This window comes from Meriones unguiculatus (genome assembly GCF_030254825.1).
Source record: "Meriones unguiculatus strain TT.TT164.6M chromosome 13 unlocalized genomic scaffold, Bangor_MerUng_6.1 Chr13_unordered_Scaffold_45, whole genome shotgun sequence".
NCBI lineage: Eukaryota > Metazoa > Chordata > Mammalia > Rodentia > Muridae > Meriones > Meriones unguiculatus.
The window spans coordinates 2006494-2031460 of NW_026843652.1; the positions used below are offsets into that span (position 1 = coordinate 2006494).

Below are 24967 nucleotides of genomic sequence, written 5' to 3' on the forward strand. Positions count from 1 at the left end.
GTGTCCGTGGAGTTAGGCATGGTGGCATACACCTGTAATCCCGGCACTCAAGGAGGAAGAGGCAGACAGATTTATGTAATTTTGAGGATGGCTGGGTCTACAAAGTGAGTCCAGAACAATCAAAGCTACACAAGAAAATTGTGTCTCAAAAACAAAGCAAAACAGAGAATACAGTCTGTGGAACAATCTGGCCTCAGTCTCAGAGAGATCAGCCTGCCACTGAACCCTAGGTTTAGGGTGACAAGGATGCACTTGTGAGCCAAGCTATGATTTTTAAGTGGTCTATCCTTGAATCAATAAATTAAAGGATAAAATAAGATGTACAGAGGAACCATTATCCTTTTCAAGAACAACAATAAGTCTTCAAATTCTACAAATAATTTCTGTCATGTATAAGTGGCTCCATTGCTTTGTTAATTTGATCATTTATAACTGGATATAAGATATATAATACAGGATAATTATACTAAAGGCTGTACAGCTAAAGAAGCTAATCAAGAAGGAGGACCCTGGGTAAGATGCTCAATCTTCATTCAGAAAGGCAAACGGAATGGACATCAGAAGACAGAGAAAACAGGACACTGGACAGGAAACTACCACAGAGGGCCTCTGAAAGACTCTATCCAACAGGGTATCAAAACATATGCTGAGACTCATAACCAATCTTTGGGCACAGTACAGGTAATCCAATGAAAAAGGGTGGAGATAGAAAGACCTGGAGGGGACAGGAGCTCCACCAGGAGAGAAATAGAATGAAAAACTCTGCACACAGGGATATTTGGAGACTCATAATCCAAACAAGAACCACAAATGGAGATAATGTAATACCCGACAGATTTAGCCCATTGCAGCTTGGTGTCCAAGAGGGTACCCTAGTAATGGGAACAAGGACTGACTCTGACATGACTCAGGGCCTGGCTCTTTGATCACCTCTGCCTGCAGGGGGAACAGCCTTACCAGTCCACAGGGGAAGACAATGAATACAGTCCCCATGAAACCTGATATACTAGGTTCAGATGGAAGGAGAGAAGTACCTCCCCTATCCAGTGGCCTGGGGGAGGGGAATTGGAGAAGAAGAGGGAGAGAGGGTAGGATTGGGAGGGGATGAGGAGGGGTCTATAGCAGGGATATAAAGTGAATAAACTGTAATCAATAAAAATAAAAAGAATTAAATAATGCTGGAGTGTGTTTGTGTATACATACATGTTATTGTGTATATGTGATAGAGTACAACTTATTGCTATTTATTATCTACATCCCATACATAAGTTCTTGACATAGAACACAATGAGTCTTTTGGCCAGTGACCACACTGGCCCTTATTTAGCCTGAAAATATATTTACATATATGCTAGTGTGTGATTTTGCATATACAGCAGCCCAACTATAGAAACATTGGAAAAATCTGTAGCACTGATATGAACTACTCAGGGATTGAGCTCAAATCATCAGGCTTAGCAATAATTAAATTTACCCACTGAGACAATTCTCTGATCTTCACTTGCAGTTTTGAGAAATTCTTAAGAATAAGTCTTTACTCCTAAGAAAGAACTAACACATTCCAAAGCAAGACAGGAGTGTATAATTTTCATTTGCAAGTAGCATTTATTATTCAAATAATTTCATTTTCTTCCATCCTCAGGTGACAATATATTCATAATCAGAATAGAAGACAATATTGTACTGATGTAATTTTTCAAGTAAATTTTATGAGTCTCAATGAGCTTAGTGGGGAGTGTTTGTGGTATGCAAAAGAGACAACATACCTTGAAGATCATAGAACCATGATGAAAATAGATCCCACACTCTTCATAGATCTGTCATAGCCTAAGAATGAATAATCCATCACACACATAACATGTCTTTTTGAAATAAATCTTGTTGCTGTTACATTAACTATCACTTCTAGATAAATCTCTAAGAAGGCAATACTTCAAAATGATGTGCCATATAGTAAATATGGGAACATGTAGAAGCATGAAACTTCAAACAATATATACATTCCTGTGTACACACATACTATAAAGCATCAATTAATTATTGATATTTAAGAAAGGCTTAAAAACAAACATCTTAATTTGTGAAAACATAAAAAAGTACAAGTTCTCATAGACCCTTCCTTGAAAACTATGATCTCACACTGCCTGATATAAATAAGCAATGGACCACATAGAAGATGGGGATTCCATTCTATACATTGCAGCAGAAAAATAACTATCGCGAAGTGGAAATGCATTAGAAGATGAACAGCTGCCACAGAGGGAATATCAGAACAACCGAATAAACTTCTGTGAATGGATTTGCTACACACACAGCAAATTCAATAGCTACTCCACTGTTTCAAAATTCAGACCACAACCACAATTGGTGATCTCCTCCTTTATAATGAAGTGAACATGGTAAATAATTTCTTCCTCTGAGGCTCTGACAAAAACAGATTCCAAATAGTTTCTTTTCTTGGAAATGAATACATTTTTATGTCCAAAGTAATAACGCTTTTGCACAAATAAGATTGCTCTCTTCTATGAATTCTTTTCTACTTCCTGACATAAAGGTGATATATTAAGATTTAAGATATTTACAGTACTAGATACATGGCTTTGCCGTTAAGACAAATTCATTCCCAGGAACTATGTCAGGTTTTGGACAACTTTCTATAATTATTGGTATGAGAACATCAGTGGGTCTAGTCTACATGGAAACTAGAATGGACAGGCACATAAACACAAAAAGACAAACTATTATCACATAAGGGAAATTAAAACAAATTCTTAAATATATGTTTACTCATAAATGTTTTACTTAAATAATTCATTACTGAACTCAGGTGTTGAGACAACTACAGGCCTATCTACAAATATTTTCTTCATCATGAATTCTTTCATGAAACAGAAATCAAACATGTAGGTTTGAAGTCAGAGAAATTAATCCTTCTCAGATGGTGGTATCATTTGGGAATGTTTAAAAAATGTATCCCTGCTGGAGAAAGTATGTTACATGGGGTGAGTTTCATAGTTTTCAGCTGCATACCTTCTGTAGTTCCTACTCGCTGCTTCATGCTGCAGGTGGTGGTTGTGAGCTCCAAGCTTCCTACTTTAGCTGCCATGTAGGACACTTGTGTTACCAAATTTATAGTGATCCCATATCCTCTCAGGTCATAAGGCAAAGTAAACCCATTTGCAAGTTGCCTTAGACATTGTGTTTGGTCACAGAAAATGCACAAATATGCACACATAAATTTTACAACTGGATGATTTATTTCATGTAATTGAAGTGAATTGTGATTAAAAAAAATGATTATCTTATTGTTTGAATTCATATGCCTTTAGTCCTTATAAGATTTCAATTGGAAACAAAATAAGGATGGATGTCATAAATGCATGCATACACTGTTGACACTTGATAGAATTTTCCTCGAAAATAATCTAGTGTAATTGAATGCAAGCTGGTGGGTTAAAGATCTTAACAAAATATTTTATTCTAATAGATGTTCTTCCGAATGAGTTCTTTTGGGTTCTCAAAGACTACTGTGATAAGCAAAGGCTTTAAGATGTAGCCCACACAGTAAAGCTTTTACTCTTATACAATGGTAGCATGAAGTAGAAAACCTTACCATACTGCCTACATTCATGGAGTTTCTCTGCAGCGTGACTTTTTCTCATGATTTCAAAGAAAACCCTATGAAAAGGATATATCACATTGCTTAATCAGAGGGTTTCACTGCAGTGTGTGTTCTTTTATGTATTTGGAGGTAACTGTATTAAGAAGGGGCTTTATCACATTGAAGTCATGTATAAGGTTTCTCTCTACTATCTGACCATTTGTACACTTGAAGATGACTTTGATATGCAAAACATGTAAAAGCAAATTGTATGTGGGAACATGGAAAAGCAAGGTGTCCTAAGTATTTCCTTTTAGTTACCAGCCTTCATTGATTTATAGGGTGAACATAAGTTTAAGTTCATAGTCCCTAGGAAAGCTGTAGACTTCCCAATAGCTTATCGGCTTTAATCACTTAACTTTTTTTGCCCAAAACATGACTGTTCCATACCATGATTTCTGGTCCCCTAACATAATGACTGACCCAAACCACAGATTCTCTTTTCTAAAACATAATACCTTTTCCTAACCACAAAAGAACAAATGGATATGATTGTTTTGACTGTAAAACTTACATTTTGCATCAGGTGCCTTCCTCAATGATGTAAACAAATCCCATATCCCTAAACCATAACTGACGGTAATAATTCAGTTGTAAAACACTAAAGATGTTTACAATTTTCAAGCTCAGAACCTCTGTAACTTTCTGACTCATTGGATGGGGAGGGATAACAGTTCAACATTATGTGTCCTTCATCACACTGGATAACAATATTTTTTTCATCTGTATTGAACTGTTTGAGTTGTATTGGATTCAGTGGACAGAAGAACACAAAAGCCTTACCATATTGATTATATTCTCAGATTTTTTTCTCCATTTTGAAACTTTTATGATGATGTAGAATATAGATATGTGTAAAGGTCTCCCATTTTAACACATTCATAAATTTTCTCTTTATGAATTCTTTCATGATGATGAAGATTATACAAATGTGGAGTAGCTTCACCATGTAAACACACTCATAGTCTTTTGTTCCAGTATGAATTCTTTCAAGACGTTGAAGATGATTGTGAAGAGCAAATTTTTATTAGGAGATGACTATTATGTGAAAAGGCTTCGCCACATAGATTACATTATTAAGGTTTCTCTCAAGGGTGAGGTCTTTTGTATATTAGGAGATGACTGTTACATACAAAGGCTTTAACACATTGATTACATCCATGAGTTCTCTCCAGTGTGAGGTCTTTTTTTGTATTAGGAGACTACTGTTACATGCAATGGCTTTACCACCTTAGTAACATTCATAGGGTTTCTCTCTAGTATGCTTTCTTTATGTCATAGGAGATTACTATTATGTCAAAATGCTTTATCACATTGGTTGTTTTGATAAAGTTTCTATCCATTGTGCTTCTACATACATGAAAATTATTATGGCATGCAAAGTTTTTGACACATTGGTTATATTCATAGGGTTTCACTACAATGAATGTTCTTGTTCAAGATAATTCTTACATGAAAAGACTTCACAACATTAGTTATATTCATAAGAATTCTGTGCAACAAAGATTTTTATGTCTTAGGAGAACACTATTATCTACAAAGGCTTTACCACATTAGTTACATTCATAAGGTTTCCCTCCAGTGTGAGTTCTTTTATGTACTAGATTACTGTTATGTGCAAAGGCTTTACCACATTGGTTACATTCATAAGGTTTCTCTCCAGTGTGAGTTCTTTTATGTCTTAGGAGATGACTGTTACGTGCAAAGGCTTTGCCACATTGGTTACATTCATAAGGTTTCTCTCCAGTGTGAGTTCTTTTATGTACTAGGAGATTACTGTTAGATGCAAAGGCTTTATCACATTGGTTACATTCATAAGGTTTCTCTCCAGTGTGAGTTCGTTTATGTACTAAAAGTTTACTGTTACATGCAAAGGCTTCACCACATTGGTTACATTCATAAGGTTTCTCTCCAGTGTGAGTTCTTTTATGTATTAGGAGATGACTGTTACGTACAAAGGCTTTACCACATTGATTACATTCATAAGGTTTTTCTCCAGTGTGAGTTCCTGGTCTTAGGAGACCACTGTTAGATGCATAGGCTTTACCACATCGGTTACATTCATGAGGTTTCTCTCCTATATGTATCCTTTTATGTCTTAGGATATGACTTTTATGTGCAAAGGCATTAACATATTGGCTACATTCATAGTGATCCACACCAGTATGCATACTTTTACATGTGTGGGGCCTACTGTGATGTGCAAAGACTTCATATTGAGTATCTTCAGGGAGTTTTTCTGCACAATGATTGTTTTCATACCTGCAAAGATAATTGGCACATATGACAGCTTTTCCACATTCATTAAACTAATGGATGTTTTTGCCACATGACTTAATTTTGCAGTTTGAATTAAAGAAGAATTACATTTTGAGTTTTCATCATTATTTTTATATTCACGGTTTTCTCCTCTACTGGTTGTTTTGCTGAGCAAGCAATCAGCTAAGTACTGATGAAATCATAGTATTGTTAGTTCTATGCCTGATCACATGTCGTCTATGTTGTAAACATTTTTCCTTCCTTACTTATCTATTGTACATAATAAAGAGCTAACAAGTGATAGCAGGGCACAAAATGGAGGACAGAACTTTTGAGTGAGAGAGGATTGCTAGGAAGAAGAAAGCAAATGACACACCATTCACCAGCATGACAGTGAGGTTAACAGATGGACATGACCATGAACAAAGAAGTAGAGCTGGCCATGCATCCAGACACTGTGCTAGGTTTGTGTTAGTGAAAAAAAGGGTTCAGAATCTGCCCAGTAAATTGCCTAAGCTTTAAAATATTAAAAAGCCTCTGCATCATTATTTGTATTGCTGGAAGCTCTAAATAGCCCATATAAAGCATAATAGGTATCAATTTTTAAAGATCTACTCAAAATGGGGACTACTATACCTTTTAGTTGTTCTGGGTGGTACATTGTTTCTTTCAATATACACATATTAAAATGACTTGGACTCATTGTGATATATATCTATTAAAAGGATAATAATAAATGACATGGTTCCATGATGCATTCACACATTTGATTTTTGTTCATCACAGACATGTGCTATAGGGATTATGGTTTTTCCACAACATTCGTGACTCTAAAAAAACTGCTTTTCTCACAAAACTTAGGAACATTACTACAAGTATATGAGTAACCCCATTTTACTATGGATGAGTTGATTAGTATAATGTTTTGGATATACTTTCATCACCTATTTACTGTGAATACATTTGGCAATATCTGTGTTGTAGGAGACTAAAACAAATTGCAGTTTTACTTCAGCGCTAATGAGTAAACAATTGAAACATTGATCTTGCGTAAGTATGATTTCCTTGCATTCTTTCTTAGAGGAGTGCCTTGCAAACACACATCAAATACCTAACATGGAGGTACATGGTTTAGTAACAAGTTAGTCATCATCAATAAATACTCTTAAAACAGTTCATTTACACTGTCCCTTCTCTTTCAAACTTCCAGAACATATTAAAATTTTCTCAGAACCATATTCATATCAGCTGACATTGAAAATTACCTTGTATGTCTTCTAGAATTTTGACAATGCTCTTCTATATTATGACTTTCCCAATTGTAGCCTAAAATACAGTAACAGAAAATGTATGCTTTATTATTGGAAATAATACAAAGTTTAAGTCTTGATCTATGGTCAAAGATCCAGTCATCTCATTCTTCCTCATCCTCAAGAGAAATTACAGAAGCACATCAATAATGAATAAAGTGTTTCCCCATATTTTAAGAAGTAAAGAAAATTCACTGTCCTACCTATAGTAGTGAGGTTCCTGTAGGTCTCCAGCATTACATCTTTGTAGAGATTCCTCTGGGAAGGATCCAGCAAAGCCCACTCTTCTCGAGTGAAATTCATATGCACATCATTGTAGGTCAATATACTCTAAAATATCCACACACATGTACAAAAGAAAGCATGATACTTAGAATACTGGAAATGTATACTTCATTTACAATATTTTCAATGTATTCTGGTGGTTCTTCTACTTAGTTTCTGACACACAAGATGTAATGTAATCACCAACTCTTTTTAGGAGTAAACTCAGTAGTGAGGTTCACCTCTCTAATTTCTGCATCCTTTTAGTAGGATATAGCCTTGCAGGAGAAATGTCAAATAACAGATATATAGAGAGAGATAGAGTAAACAGTCAACAGTACTGAGCCCACATGATAGAAATTGTATACACGATTCCTGACTCTCATAAGAATGGGCTGGCTGGGTGTATTTTCTGATGACTTTAATTCCAAAATCACTCAGGAAACAGAGGCTGGTGTATTTTATAGAGCTGGATGGTAGACTGCTCTTTGAAATAAGTTCCAGGACACTCAGGGGTACATAATAAGATCCTGAATAATATGCAAAAATTAATCGAACAAGCAAGATAAAAAAACTTAAAGATCTTTCTCAAATTTCTACAAAGATTTATATATTCATTTGAGTTCTGCATAAATATCTAGAAACCTGAAGTTCCTCATTTTCACCTGTAATATTAATGTGATCTTTTAAAAATGAAATGTATGTTTGAACAAATACAAAAGGAGATTGAAAACGTTAGCAATTTAAATGTTGATCATAAATAGGCAACATGAGGGACAGAGGTATGCCTGAGTGGTTAAGAACACTATCTCTTCTTCCAGAAGACCTGGGTTAAATTCCCTGCACCCACATGACAGCTTATAGCTGTCTGTAAAACAAATATGTTCAATAAAATACCTAAGGAAACCCAACCAAGATAAAAAATGTGAAGTAGACTAATGTTACCTATGATTGTATACATATAAAAATTAAATGAACACAAATGTCACAACTAGACGAAAACAACTCAAAGTGACCTCCGACTTTTTCAAATTACCTTCTAGGTACTACTGACCTTTTTTTTTTTTTTTCAAACAGAGTCTACATGCCCTAGAATTCTCTGAGTAAATGGAGGTCAGCAGAAAGGTAGGCTATGGCACAGTAGCCCCTCATGGACCCCTAGTGATTGCAGGCAAACCCAGTCCCACTGATGCCCATAAACAAAACAGTGTTAAATAGTAATTTTATGTCTATTTACTACCACATCTATTACAGCACAAGATGTAAAATCTTCCCCATCTAACTACATAACACCATGTACACCTCAAACCTCTCTGCATCTCAGAAACTCCTTTTAACCCTGGAATTCAGTGCCTTAAGTCCCATCACTGTGGCTGCTATTAGTGGAAAGGTTAAAGCATGCTAATCAAATACTGCTGAAATTTGATCCACATTTTTCCTTGACACTAGTTTCCAAAATATTTGTAAAAATTATCACATAAAATTGAATTTATAAAACAATGTTAAAACTTCCAGAAATGAACTTCGTTTTTCCAAACTGTATTCCCACTGTACAAAAATAAACAGATAATTACATGACTCAAATAAGTAATTTTTAAAACTCTGCTGTGGTATTATAGCCTTTATCTTAAGAATTTAGCAAGGTCAATGCTCTGGGGAGCAATAGACTGGGATCAATGTGACCTAAGCCAACAAAGTTTGTCTCAGAAATATTTTTCTAAAATGTTGAAGATGCAGCTGTTCTAGATTTATTATCCATCCCCAGGAAGAAAGTACGGTAAACAAAATTAAATGGTTAAAGAAAAAAAATATGTGTAGCATGTATCTACTTCTAGTTAATGCTATAAGAGAAGAGAGGCTGAACAGATTTTGCATTCCATGCATGCAGTCTTCTTTAAGTCTCGTTTAAGTTTAGGATCCTGGCTATATAGTAAACAATTTCTGAACTAGAGATTTCAAGTCTAGCCACTGAGACAAATGGGAGATTTACACAGCAAAGGCATTTCTTGAATGATTTATGTACTACACTCCCTTAATGCAGCAGGTCATTATTCAGTGACAGAATATAAGTGAGAGGTCTCAGCGGTTTCAAATGTTAGGAAAAGTAGAAGGTAGAAAATGTAAAAGCTAGGGTGGATAGGTTTTGCACAAGCTATGTCTTATCCAAAGTAAGCTTCTTAAGAATAGCATATTGTATACTTCTTGGGGAGAAATGGAAGGAAACAGTAGACATCTATGAATTGATCAGAAACTCTCATCCAATGGGATAAAACTACGAGGAGTCTAATAAAACAACACTGCACAAGGGGAACACAGGATCTCAAGAACATTATTTACCAATACCACAGTGACTTTGGAACTGATGAGGGTGTCTCCATGTTTTGTAAAGGGTTGGGTTCTCATAATATGAAGTAAGTCTTCCTCAAATGCCCTAAGCATGCAGCTCACCCCTTTCCTAGTTTTAGGAAAGGATCACTGCTATATTTTAAAAACCTCAGATTCTTGGGGAAATCTCCCAAAGCCTACGCCACAAGTTGTACTGGCTTAAGCATATTGGAGGACTGTGAGAAGTTAGGTTTTTCTCCACACATGAGGACCTCAGGGAAAGCTTTATTTGAACAGAGCAGCCCTCAACACAACAGTGTTTTCTCTATTCAATTGGTTGCCATCAGATGTCTTCCCCATGTGACAGAGCTGTTTTGCTCAAGAAGAAAACTGAAACTTTATGACACACAAGTCTTTAATGTTGGCTGTGAGTCTGTAATGGCAATTAAGCAGCTTGTTAGATGTGTCTTCTTTGACATGGAGATGGGCCAATGGTTGGTATGAATCAGGGTTGTCTCCTTGGTTATGGCTGGAGACAAATTTGTTGACTATCCTCTTAAGCATACATGTGTTTCCTAGCATCCTAATCTCTAACAGGCCTGCTTGGCATGCTACTTAACTACTTAGCGCTTAGCTAAATTCTACTTGGTGTGTTTTTCTGCCACCTAAACATTGGTAAAACACTTACATCAACAATTCTATGCTTTTACAGCACAGCTTTATATTGAAGTGCTAAACGCATATGTCATTTCAACCTCCACAAATTAATTCCATATGAATCTCATATCTAAATGTTAAATGCCAAGGTCAGATCTTGGAGAAGATAGTAGAAACTAGGCTCCTCAGAGTTAGCATCCTACCAAGAATATTTCCATGTTCAAGCATCTTCTGCAAATACTTTGTGAACATGAAGCTCCATAATGAGCAGGCCTCAGACCATGTCAGTAACTGAAAGTTTTATTTACCATAATCAAGATGACAACAAGATCATCACACTGAGGAGCAACAGATTGGGATCAAGGTCAACTGAGTCAACATAGAAGAAGCTGACTCAGAAACAATTTTCTAGAAGCCTTGAACTGCAAATGTTCTAGAATTAACATTCATCACAGGAAGAAATCACTCCCTACATCTAAGAGTTTAATATAGAAAACCTCTTTAAAGATAGAATGCATTCAACTATGTATACTGCTCAAAGAGGAACTGACTACAACACATTTTGCATTCCACATATGCTGTCACCCTTAAATCTCTTTCAGGTTCAGGTTCCAAGTTAAACTTTGACTAATTCCTATAGGGACAGAAGACTGAAAGTACAGTCCTGAAAGTAGATAAAATTATACAGAGCAAATCTGTCTTCTAGAGCATAAGCTATAATCTAGAAGATAGATTTTAAGGATTTATGATTGTCAAAATTCCCACACATAAAAAGGAGAGAGAACACTCATGCAAAAAAACATCACAGAAAAGTTAACTATGAGCACTGTGTTTGCAGGTCTTTGATGAAAGCTATACTGAGCTAGTCTAACTTCAGAATATAGTGGCTTTTGTCTCTGAGGAGGCTGGCTCACAACAATACCACAACTGCTAATATGCAGGACCAAAATGAGTTCATTTCAACTAGCCTTAGCTGCAGTCTCTCTCAGGGCTATGACATCACTGCAGCAAATTCCATTTCATTAAGCTTTATTTTAATTTATATGGATCTTTTGCATGTGTCTTTGCACAGTACCTACAGATGCCAGAAGGGGCCATCAGTTTCCTTGGAAATGAAGATACAGATGGTCAGCTACTAGCTGGTTTCTAAAATATGACCTGTGTCCTCTGTAACAACACCCAGTGCTTTTAACTGCTATGCCACTTTTTCTTTAAAATTTATTATTTTACATGTTAATTAAAATATATTACATCAATTTCACCTTGCCATGTCCTTTCTTCATCTCTTCCCAAATTCTTCCATTCCAATATTTCTCTTTAAGTATGTGAGCAATTATGTGCAAATATATGAATTAAATCTGAGTCCATTTCTGTTGATTCTGTGTATATGGATTCAGGGCTGAAGTATTTCCATTGGATATGTAATTAAGGAGCTCATCCCCACCTAAGGCTAATTTTCCCACTTGCAGGAGAGTTCCATTTAAGGAGTCTGACCCTGAAGTGACCTAAGCTGTCTTCTAGAAGAAACATTAGAAAACACAAAGTGGTAAGTTAATACATTAGCAAAAAAATTGTTGGTGCCATGGCTCTGAGTTTCTGGAGCTGCAGGGAAGATCATGGATATTGGCCTGGGCCAATCAACACCTCTCTTTGTTCTAAGGGCCTCCCACCATACCACTGACCATTCTCTCCTTGGGTGACTTTCAAATCTTGAAATTCCTGCTTCCTTTTTGTAAGCACCATGATTACAGGCTTGTGTTGCCATACCTGGCTGAGGTGGCTTCAGCTCATTTAGTAATGTTATAGCAATTTGAGCAAGATGAGCAGTTACACATAAACTGTATTATAAAACCACTCATCTCTGTGAGCCTGAGTTTCACTCTGTAAAATAAGGATATAAATCTTCCCCAGTCTTTAGATGACTTATAACAGACTGGATGACAAAGGAAAACAACATTCCTCATAGATAAGGTTTTTTAATATATATACTTGATCTTGAAGAACTCAGAGCTACATGACACCGATTGCATTAATAGATGTTTTGTAGAGTGAGTCACATTACATTAGTAAACTAAACCAGGACAAATAGAAGAAATTCCACATTCCTAATACTTATTGGAATTTTGCACAGTGTAATACTGCAGATGTATTCCCAATGAATTTGGAAAAGTAATTATCTTAGTTTAATATTTATTTTAATATATTAGTAATTAGTTTAATGTATTTGTGATCTATTAGTTAGAATGGATTTTGATAATGTGATACAAGTTTACAATTAACTTATAAACAATTAATTATTTAGCTAAAAATGAAATATAGATTCACAGTGTTATCACTATCCAATTTTTCCTTACAAAGATGTGTTGAATATTTCAGAATATACTGACATATGGATGTTGTTTATCTGAACATCACTTGGAAGGAGTACGCTTTGCCAGATTTGCTCTAGAAAAGCTCTGCAAGCATGTGATGCTGGTGACCTACAAGATCCTCACTCGTATAGGATGACCAGTGATTATTTTACAATTTAACCATTGTTAACTAATTAATAATTAATAACAATGTATTTATCACAAATAGAAAGTGCACTCAGAGTAGTGAGTACTACATATCTTCTGCTTGTTCTCTGAGAAAGATTTATGTTGCTTCTTTTGGTATCCCTAGGCTCACATGGCTTATAAGTATTTTGACAAATTATATCCCTATTAAAAGAAAAATAACAAGTGAAACATTATCATATTCATATAGTTTGACATTTTGTTCCTTGTGGACATGTGGTATAAGGATTAAGGTTTCTCCACAACAACATTCTTGACTCTCATAAACTTCCCCTGTCTAAACAAGTATATGAATGAGTAACACGAGCTTTACTGTGGATTATTTGCTTATTAGAATGTTATTGAACATATATGTTGGTATAATGTTCCTTTGGAATGTATACGATTTATCCTTGTTCATTCAAAGGCTGATTTCTCTACCCCACTATCTGTTTTCAATCCAGACACTGCATTGTAATGCTTATTCTAAGTATCACCTGTCTCAAGTTTGTGTAAGTCTCAAGTTTGTGTAAACATGCCACCACTTGTCTATATTGTCAATTAAACAACCAGCCCCAGTGCTGTGCAATGGGGAGGATGAGGTGGAACATCCTGATTGGGAAAGGAGAGAAGGAAGTGAGGAGGAGAGATCAGCAGGAGAGAACTTGGAACCATGAGTAGAGATGAGCTGGACCCTAAAATATGACTGAAAGCAATAATGGGTGAAATCTGAATGGTTGGAAACTATGCGGGCTTGGAGGTTCAAGATGAAATAACTATTGCCCAGAATAGTGTGCTGGGTTAATTAAATAAATCTCAGTCTCTGCATCATAATTTGGGTATATAGTTGGTTTAGAATTAACCACCGTGGCAGCCAAAATGGAGTTGGTAGTCAAAAAGAGTGTGTATTGCTATTTGGTGCTGAGTTTGAGCAGTGGCTTCTGGTAATTGGAATTTCACCTCCTGGCCTTGGCAAACATGGGTATTATCTAAAGCTCAGTTTCTCACAGACTGACTTGGGCATTCCTTACAGCTGGGTGTTTTATCCCTGAGAACTATAGAATAAATTCCTTACAACCATGGAAACCAGATAAGTAAAATTTTTGTAACCTTGAGTAAATCCTCAGCTGCTTTGCTAAGTGATACTGTTACCTTGAGATAATTGCTTGTGACATCATAATTTATAAGCACTGTTTAAAGGCTCAATAAATGGCACCTTGATCAGAGTCTTGCTTTGGTGTCTTCCTTGTGTCACCCTGCTCTTTTTCCCCCAGCCCTCACTTAGGCAGATTCAACTGTTGCGGTAGGCAGTGAAAAACCACTACTTAACTAAAGGTAAATAATAGTAACCATTAAGAAACACAACAAATGGCACCCAACTAATCTAAATATCGACACCCTTTAAATCATACTTCAACATAATTTGGTGGAATAAGCTCCCAGTGATACAACCCAAATTTAAAACCTAAAATCTCCTGGGTCAATTACTGTCCCTTTAAGAGAGACTCTTAAACAGGCTCAGAAGCAAAAGGCAGCCTACAGTGGGAAGATCTGAGACTGAACATAATAAAACTGAAGGCTGTTACAGTCTAACAGGAGGGGGACACAAGCATGGCTTCCTTATACTGTGGCTGGCTCAGAGCAACAGCAGCAGCCATGGCTGGAAGGAAAAGGAACTGTAGGCAGACAGATCTCTAGACAGAGCTTGGCATAGAAGTGCGTCTAAAACAAACAAACAAAAAAATGCCATGGCAGAGGGGGTTTTAATCCCTTTGGCTTTGTTTTGGTTGTCATAGTCGTGGATCTGGTTGCAATATGTTTAAGGGTGATGGGTCTTCTCCATGCCTTCTAAGAGAAAGTTCAAGGAGAAAATGGGAGAAAACCCAAAGATTGGAATACTAAGTTACAGACAATAAAAAGGTTATTCCCCCTAATAAAAATTAGATTAATAACAACTAAAATCCAAAACTCTCTGGCTACAAGATACTTGTCAGCTCTTTCTGGTAAAGGTCCACCATTTAAATATAACAACGACTAAATCCAAAAAATAACCAACTTGCTTGTTACAGTCTAATTCACACAACTGACCCAAAATGTAATATTTTCATGTCTCTTTGCTTGATTTTCATTTAAAGGCTTTGCTTTACAATGATATGAATTTGAGACTATTTAAACAAGTTGGTGAAGGCACATTCCTTTAATCCCAACACAAAGTAAAAAGAATCAGGCATATCACAGAGTTGCTGATCAGTCTAATTTACATAATAAAAGGGTGGCATCTCCTGCTGTTATAGCCACTTGCAGAAATAAGATTCAAAATGACAACATTTTCCTTAAGGTTACCATGTAATTTCTTTTCTCTTAATAATAAATTCTATGTCTTTACTGTTCTAAAGATTGGATACATACCAATTTTAGGTTTATGTAGAGAGAAATTATATCACATTGACCTAAAAAGGCCAGCCAATCTCAAAAACTGGTACTTCCACAAAACTGGTATAAAAGGGTATTTTGGCTTAAGAAATATGTTCTGTAGGTCAATGTCAGTACTCAAAATTAGGCTGGGAGACAAACATGCAAACTGCATGTCTCCCATGTATAAAAACTTTTAAATGCTGACTAAATTAAGATGTCACACTGCTCTGGAAGCAGGCTTATCCTTTCAACTGTGAGACATGTTCACAGAAGACAAATGTTGATCATGCTTGATGTAAAAAAAGACACAGGAGGCTTACAGATGGAAAAGTACACACCAGCCTAGTTAAGTCCTAAAAGATCAAAATTTATAATTCATATGTTTAAAAGGCAGAACTGTCCATCCCATATCAAAGAAGGGGCAAGCCAAAGATAGACAAAACAAATGTCAAAACCCAGGTGCAAGATGCCTAGGATATGTTTAAATGCTAAAGGTAAAAGGGAGTTTATATAAAGTTTAGCTATAAAGGCTTAATTTCCCATTCTGTATAAAAAAGAGACAAGCCAAAGAATAGCCACAGCCAATGTAAAAATCTAGGTACAAGATGCCTAGGGTTTGCTTAAATACTAAAGGTAAAAGGGAGTTTTTATTAAGTTTGGTTATGAAGGGATAACTGCCCATACTATAGAGGATAGTACAAAAACAGCTGCAACTTATGTAAAAACCTAGGCATAAACCTCTAAACAGGTACAAGATGGCCAGGGTATGCTTAAAGTCTAAATTAAAAAAGGCGTTTATATAAAGTTTACTTAAAGCATGCCTTTTTAATTGCTCAAAGCAACCAATTTGTCACAGCAATGGGAGGCCTTCTCTCAGGAAATAGGTAGCAGCTTGGCCTAATAAAACAGGCACTCAAGAGCCCAAAAATGTAATTTTGATCTATACAACCTTGTTTTGATTTTAACATGATAATGATTGTATGTTCAATAATAATGGTAACTTATATTGCTGATCCCTTTACATGGGAAAAACTCTGAAACTGACTGACACATAAAATATGTCTCCAGTAAGAACTTCAACAATACACGGCCAAGAAATCCTTGGCTATAATACTCTCAAAATTTATTATGCCATTCTTTCAATTGGCATAGATAAAAATGGCTTACATTTTAGTTTTATCCTGCACATCTCATACATTTATAATTTTATAACTGCATAATGCTTGTGGAAAGTTGTATGTTTGCAGAACAAAAGGACTGGACACTAGAGACACTAGATGAAACCTGACAGAAATCATCCTTTGAACATGCTGAGACATTGACATATCTGTTCCAGCATTACAAGTTCCAGCATTCTGCTTGTTCCTTCCTCAACTGCTTCAATAGTGATTTTTCATCAAAGCATGCTCCCAAGAGAGTGTTGAAGAAAGCTACTAATTTCACTTTGTCCAGAATTTTAGACTGTTCCAAACAGGACTTTCATTAAGCCTGAAATTTCTCAACATTCAAGGACTAGACCACAGATGATAATGCTTGCTTAATTGGCGATTTTCCCAATTTCCTTTGGGACCCCTAAAAGGATTTCTGCATGTCCAAAATGTCAGCTAGAAGAAATCCATGAGAACAACAAGGAATGCTTGTTAAATTTTTAGTTAATCAAGTCATAGTTGTGTAAGACACTAATAATAATTTATCATAGGAGTATACATCCTAGGTTACACAGATAGATATAAATTTGTAGACAGATCGATTACATAAAGATAGGTAGTCTTCAAAAACTTCAGAAACCTACAGAATATGGCTTCAAAAAACTTAAGGCAAAAACCATGCAAATGTTTCATGGCCTGTTCTCTTGTTTCTACATTGTCTCATGCTCAGCTAGTTCTCTTATCCATCCCAGGGCCACTTGCTTAGGAATATTGCCACCATCAATGGAAGACCCTTCCACAGAAACCATCAATCAACAGAATCTCTCACATACACAGAAACCAGCCATTTTTCTCAATGGTTTATTTATTTATTTTTGCTTTACATCCTCCTTGCAGTTCCATACTTCCTCTACTCCTGATATGTACTCCTGATATCATCCTCCTACCCTCCTTGTCCCTGCGATTCCTTGTCCCATTCTTCTCAGAAAAGGGGACCCTCTCCATACTAACTCTCCTCAGCCCATCAAGCTACATACAAACTAAGTGCATCTGCTTCCACTCAGGCCAGAAAAGGCAGCCTAGTTAGGGGAAAGTGATCCAAAAGCAGTCAACTCTGTCCATGTCACAGACAGCCGCCTTCAACTGTTAGGCGAATGGCATGAAGACAAAGCTGCCCTATAGCAAGATATATGTCAGATGCTCAGGTCCAGTCCATGCATGCTTTATGGTTGGTGGGAACCAGCCATTTTATGATGGCATACTGTCAAATGAAATCACCATGTGAAAACAACTCAGAATTCTCATTATGATTGAGAAAGCATATTACACACATAGAAAAAAATGACTGCTGTATTTACTGTACAGCCACAGCAACGAGGATTGTGCACAATTATTTGTGAAAGAATAAAGCAAGGCAGAAAAAAATGCCAAGAACAAAAGTCCAACAAAATAGTTAAGTTTTCATCAAGGTATCTATGGGAACTCAGCCACAAAAAAATGTGAAGTAGTCCAATGTTACCTATGATTTTATACATGTAGAAATAAATACAAACATCAAAACTCTCACAAAAATAACTCAAGTAAACACTATCCTGTTCAAATAAACCTCTGATACAACTGATTTTTTTTGAACAGTTTCCATGTGCTAGAGCTCTTTGTAAATGGAGGTCATTAGAAATGTGGTCTATGGCACTACAGTCCCCCCACTCACCGTGCGATTTAAGACAAACTCACCCCCTCTCATTTCCATAAAGAAAACAAAATTAAAAAGTAATTTTATGTCTACTTCCTGCCACATCATAGATAGCACAAGATATGAAATCTGCCCTATCTAACTGCAACATAGCCTGCACACTTGAGACACCTTTGCAGCTCAAAAACTCCTTTTATATGTTGGAATTGAGTTCCTTAAATCACATCATTGTGGTTACTACTTGTGGAAAGTTTAAAGGATGTTAATCAAATATTGCTGAAGGTTGATCTACAGTCCTTCCTTGACAACAGTTTCTAACCGATGTGTAAATTAATTTTATTGCAAAAAATGAATTTACAAAGCAATGTTGAAAACGTCTAGAAATTTGACCATCATTTTTCCAAGCTGTCTTTCCACTGCATACAAAAATAGCTAGCTCATTACATGACTCACATGAGTAATTTTTAAAATTCTGCTGTGGTACAACCTTTACTTTAAGAATTTAGGAGTTTCAACTAAAAGGAAAGCCCTCACAAACAACAAAAAGACTGTGATCAATGTGACCTGAACCAATATATCTTATCTGAGAAATATTTTTCCAACAGTTTGAAGATGGACATATTCTATAATTAGTATGCATCCCCAGGGAGAAAGTAATGCAATTAAATTGTTAATAAAAAATTCTCCTTAATACTAGCATGCATCCAGCTCTAGTTAATGCTAAAAGAGAATACAGCTTTAAAATGATTTTGAATTCCCTATATGCAGTCATCCTTAAGTATCTTTTAAGCTCAGTCCCCATAGTAAACAATTTCAATATGGACTAGAGATTTCAAATATGGCCAGTGAGGCAGATGGGAGATTTGTACAGCAAAGATGTTACTAGAATTATTTAAGCACTCCTCTCCCCTGATACAGTGTCACGGTCATGTGTGGAATGGAACAGAGGTTGCAAATGATAGGAAAAGTTGAAGGGAGAAAGTATAAAAGCTGGTTTTAGAAGGTCTGACACAAGCTATGTCTTCTCCTAACTAAGCTTCTTAAGAAGAATGCCATCTTGTATCCTTCCAGAGAAGAAATGGAAGGAAAGAGGACACATCTATAAATTGATCAGAAACTCATATAATGGGAGAAAATCACGAGGAGTCTCGTGAAACAATGCTGCAAAAGGTGAACATTATTTACCAAGACCACAGTGGCCTTGAAACATAGTCCCATGTGTTGGAAAGAGTTGGCCTCTCCAAATGTGAAGCAAACCCTCTTCAAACACCCTGGCCCAAATCTCAACAGTCATATACCTGGCTTTAGAAAATGAGCTCTTTTTTATTATCAATACCTCAGAATCCTGGGGAAATTTCAATGCTTATTCCCTAGGCTATACTGACTTGGCTAAGTATATCTAAGAAGGGGGGTCAGAAGCACTTATGCCATTCTCCATATATCACCACCCCTAGGAGAGCTGTGTTTCATCAGGCCAGCCCTCAACACAGCAGTGTTTTTCCTGTTCAAATGGCTGTCCCCAGATATCTTGCCCATGTGACAAAACTATGCTTTTCTCAAGAAAAAAACTGCAACTTTTTGGCATACCAGGCTTTAATGTTGGCTGTGATTCTGTAATGCACCATTGAGCAGCTTGATAGATGTCTCTTCTCTGACATGGATATGAGCCAATAGTTGCTATGCAACCAGGCTGTCCCCTTGGTTATGGTTGGAAACAAATTTGTTGATAATCCTCCTGGGCAAGCATGTTTCCTAATCTCTAACCGGCCGCGTTCACATGATACTTATCTATGGGATGATTTAAAACATCCCTTAACTAAATTATACTTGGTGTGACTTGCAGCTTCTAAGCACTGGTAAATCTATTATATCAACAATTCTACTCATTTCCATAACAGGTTTCTACTGAACGTCTACTGAACTCAACATAGATGTTATTTACAACCTCCACAATTCTTAATGCATCTTACACCTACGTGTCCAATACCAAGGGCAAAACTTTCAGAAGATACTAAAGAAAGTAGGCCTCTCCAAGTTTGGCATCCTGCCACATATGTTTCTACATTCCTGCCCCTGTTACAAATACTTTGTGCATATGCAGCCCCAGAGCATATAATGAAGCAGCCTCCAGAGCACAGTCTACTCCAAGAAACTCTTACACTTTGCTACCTCATTTTGCTAGCAATGTGAAATAATTTCATATTCCCACACTTACAGAGCCATCTCCCAGTCAGCCTCTTGAAACATTTTCTTAATTATCTGTTACCTGGTTAAACTTGCTATTATTTTAACAAAGATGTCTAAATTGTTAAAATATATCACCTACAAAGCCCTCACTTACTAATGGATAGAGGACCCACTTCTTTGTTCCCTTATCACCGTGTACTCCAGAACAAACATCTAGGAATGTAAATTAAGGACCTTGGATTCCAGACCTGGGAGTAAAGTTTAAGGAATTGCAGACAGGTGTCCTGGATCAGTGCATACTCTAACAGAAACTCCCTTGCTTAACTAAACACAATTTTAAAATTTGATTGGATGATCCCAGCACGGATTTAACCCTTTAAATATACAATAAAGCTTACCCAGGGCACCGTTCATATCCTGAACTGGCCATCTCCCTGGTCTCAGAAAATAAAGCTTTCATTTTAACCTTCTGTTCCTGAAGTGAGTTTTCTCAGCTTCCACTCTAAACCAATATAGTGAAGATATTCAGATGTCCCCTCTGTGTTCATGGATAGGACAGGGATCTCTCCCATGACTGCTTCTGGCTGCAGGTTCCCACCCAGCCACAGGAAGAACCCTACACAGCAGCTCTCACTATTCAGATTAGGGGCAGAGGACATACACTCACCATGTTGCGACTTTGGAACCCTAAAATTCCCTCACAGCACACAGCAGCTACACTCAGACCACAGCATACCAACCATTAAAACCTGCTCAGCTACAGAGCGAACAGGAAGCATGATGTCCAGAAGAACCAGCCTCTTCCTCTGACTGGGGGGATGGCCTCAATGTCCTGAGTGGCCAGTGAGTCTTGATTGACATGAGCACCTCCCTTAGGATTAGAGTATACTGAAGGAACAAGGTTTAGTGATTCCTGTCTCAGGCTTCCATTTTGGGGCCAGACCTTTTCCAGATCTGCATATTTGTACTTCATCATCATTTGTGCCTGTCTTCCCCTAGCTTCCCCTCTGTCATCCAGCACTAAGTAGGCATGTTTCTTCTCTTCCTCCTGGAATTAAGGTGGATAGCTGCTCAGCCCATTATTCAACCTGTCGTAGAGTGAACAATATGTCCCACAGGTAGAAGGCTGCCAAGACTATTAATAATTAAAGAAAAATTTTAGAAAATGAAATGGGAATTTTTTTTCTATGAAATCAGAGGAAAAAATTGGCTGGTGTAGTGGCTCTGTTGGTACAGTGCTTTCCTTGCATTCATGAAACTGTGGGTTCAAGTCCAACACCACATAAAATTTGACATGGTGGCATTGTTTATAATCCAAGCACTTAGGAAATACACATGGGAGAATCAGAAGTTTAAGAATAGCCTTGGCTAGTGAGTTTATGACTATTCTCAGATCCTGTCTAAAAAGGAAAAGCAAAACAAAACATGGCTTTTTTGCAGCATTGAGCATGAAATCATTTCTCTCATACATTCCTCACATGCTTTCTACCATGGAGTTACATCCTCCAAGTCCCCAGATGTACTTATGTCAATTAAAATTAAAAAAAAAAAAACTGAGAGAACTGAAGGAATGGCTCAGTGGATAAAACACTTCCTGCTATTCCAAAAATAAACCTGAGGTTGATTCATAGTATCCACCTAGGGTGGCTCACAGCAGCTGATCCACTTCCACTGGATCCCATGACTTCTTCTGGCCTCCTCAGATGACCAACACAGGAACCAAACTAAAACAAACAAACAAACTAACTAACAAATAAATAAAGTCTTTAATGACAGCTGCAGCAGGCTGATACCTGTGAGTTCAAGTCCAGTCTGGTCTACAGAGTAATTCCAGGACATACAGGGTTACATAATGAGACCCTATTCTGAATAAATAAATAAATAAATATGAGAATTTAATTTTTTTTCAATTTAATTTTATTGCATTAAAGGCCAATAGAGGCATCAGATATCCTAAACTTGGAATTGCAGTTGGATATGAGCCATGAGATATGGGTGCTGGGAAACAAACTCTGGCCCTGTGCAAGAGCAAACTCCTTACCCACCTGGTCAGGTGCTCCTTCCGTTTTGAGGCATAGTTCCATGTAACTTAGGATGGCTGCAAACTCTATATAGCTGAGAATGACCTTGAACTTCTGTCTTTCTGCCTTCACCTCTCCTGTGCTAAAGACTACATATGTTTACTACCATCTCTCACTTACAGAAGTACTGAGGATAAAACCCAGGGCTTCATCCATGTTAGGTAGTCACTCTACCAACTGAGCTACAGCCTCAACAGGGGGCCCATTTCTTGTTAATGTTCAACAGAAGCCAGCATACAAAGTGGCTATAGAAGAACATATTTTTAATGGGGTAAAGAAATAGAGGAATATGGATGGCAGGAGAAGTTAATTGAATTTTTATCACATGAAATTTTAGTAATAGTTTAGATTTTCTTGACACCTTCAGTATTTTAGTAGGTACCATGTAGAGGGAAAGAGTATGTGTAAGCTCAGTAATACACTCCAGGATTCTCTGTACTCTGAAATATGAGGTAGGAAAATCCAGAGTTTGATGCCAGCCTAGGCTGTGCTGTGAGTTGGAGGTCAGCCTGGGCTGTGTTGAGACCCGATGTCAAACATAAATTGAAAAAAAGGCCACATGAATGTCAACTGTTATTCACAAAATGAAAGAGAACCCCTAACTATATAATAGACCTTGTTTTTTTTCCTGTCTCCCTATCTACAGCTACCGTACTGAGCTTTATTTTACCTAGAATGGTCTAGAACTCTTTCTGTGAATCAGGCTGCCCTCCAGCACTCAGAAGTCTCCCCTAGAGGGGAACCACCATGCCTGCTGTATCTATGATCTCACCTTTGCTTCTATTACACATCCCACCCTGCCCACACTGTCCAAGGCCCATCCCCACATCCTAGAATAATCTATTTTATGAGTCATGCTGGCTGTCACTGATGGCCCAAACATGGTCTTTTCCCTCACTTATTAAAGAATCTAGGGTCTGGCCATGATGGGGAAAGGGAGGTGAGGAGGGAGGATATGGAATTCAAAGTCACCCTCTGTTATATGGAAAAGTTTGAAGTCATCCTGATCTATAGGAGATCCTGTCTCAAAAACAAATAAATAAATAAATAAAAAGGAAAGGGAAAGAAAGAGGAAGGGGTGACAAAACTATCATGGGCCCATTCACTCTTTCTTCAAGTTTTTATAAGCAGCTTTCACATGTATGGCTCTTGACCTCAAAAGACCTGACACATGCACACACCTGCCCTCCCTACCCTACTCTGCCCCAAGACAGGTAACAGTTGGAACGGGTGGAAGATGCAGTCCGAATTTTGATGCCAGATTCACCCAACATGGAGGCTTAAGACCTACCTTAACCACCCTTCCCTTGATCCAGACCTGGGCTCTGAAGATGCTCTTTCTGGTCATACCCATTCTAAGACCCAAGCCAGAAGCCCCACCCTTGTCTGATCCCACCTATCCTTACACTGGAACATGCCCCTCCACTAGCTCCTCCTCCATTTCATTCAGACTCTGGCCTTAAGTCCCACTGCCCAGGACTCCAACCTCATTCCTATTCTCATGACTCCATTGGTCAAATACCACAAGAGCCCACCTTCGACCAGTATCACTGGCTGCTTAGATGACAATCTTCTTCACAGTACACCTTCTCCCATCTCAAAAGTTACCAGGGCTGAGACTGAAGTAGAAAATAATGGACATCTCAGGACCTCCCATTATTGGGTAGGGTAACCAGGGTCCAGCCTCATGGGTCATGTATCAAATGGCCATGTCTCTTATCAGTCTTCTGTGGTGGACCTAAGGGGGTGGCAAATTGATTGAATCTCCTTGGGATGGGGGAGGGCAGCTGCTCCCTTCAATGGATGAAATGGCACCTGCAGCCTTCAGAGACAGCCTGGTCTGCATGGGTTGCACAGATGTGATCACGGGCATTGGAGAAGCAGTAAAAGGACAGGGAAGCTCTGCTCTGTGATTGTGATGCTCTCGATGCAGGTAAACCTGCTCCAGATGGCCTCTTCTCCTGGAGGCATCAAGTGCTACTAGTCACTGCGGGGGAAGCCAAGCTTAGGGGATGACATGGGGTCACCTCACCTCCACAACCATCCTAGAAGCATGGACAAAGCATTCCCAGCTCTGGATGCTAGAACTCGATCCTCATCCCACCACGTTTGCAGTCTCCCTCCACATCCCTCTCAGGGCTTCTAGGACCTCATGTTTCCTCTTCACAATTCCCCACACAGATCAGGATCCCTAGACATCTTTCACAGGACCCTTCTCTCAGAACCTGTCCTTGGCTTCTCATACACCAATCTATAGAACTGCCCTTCACCATGTGTGTCCCTCACCAATCCACCAGCAGTGTCCCAGAAACCCTCCCATCTGTACTTCCATTTCCTTTATTTATGTCATCCTAAACCCCTCACTTGTGTTTGTCTTATGTGTCTGGCCTGTACCCAACATCAGAACCCTGTACCCTTTCCTTCTGACTC

General features: G+C 37.7%; 2 protein-coding genes across 3 annotated transcripts in view; both read right to left on the reverse strand.

The window, feature by feature from the left end:
• Window positions 1–4674: 4674 nt before the first annotated feature.
• Window positions 4675–6687, reverse strand: LOC132651314 (zinc finger protein 120-like). Its single transcript, XM_060376539.1, has one exon. The coding sequence runs from the start codon at window positions 5830–5832 to the stop codon at window positions 5215–5217; it is 618 nt and encodes a 205-aa protein (XP_060232522.1). The 5' UTR covers window positions 5833–6687; the 3' UTR covers window positions 4675–5214.
• Window positions 6688–7109: 422 nt separating this feature from the next.
• The window catches only part of LOC110543186 (zinc finger protein 560-like), a 51451-nt gene continuing 33593 nt past the window's right edge, over window positions 7110–24967 (reverse strand). For both annotated transcript variants that reach the window (XM_060376541.1, XM_060376540.1), the window contains exons 6-7: window positions 7434–7560; window positions 7110–7246 (exon numbers count right to left, since the gene is read on the reverse strand). In XM_060376541.1, the coding sequence (XP_060232524.1) occupies window positions 7182–7246; window positions 7434–7560 (192 nt within the window). In that variant the 3' untranslated portion in view covers window positions 7110–7181. The remainder of the gene's footprint in view (window positions 7247–7433; window positions 7561–24967) is intronic.

Excerpts from the sequence above, each read along its gene's own strand:
- LOC132651314 (XM_060376539.1), bottom strand. The coding sequence starts at position 5,832 with ATGCATACTGGTGTGGATCACTATGAATGTAGCCAATATGTTAATGCC.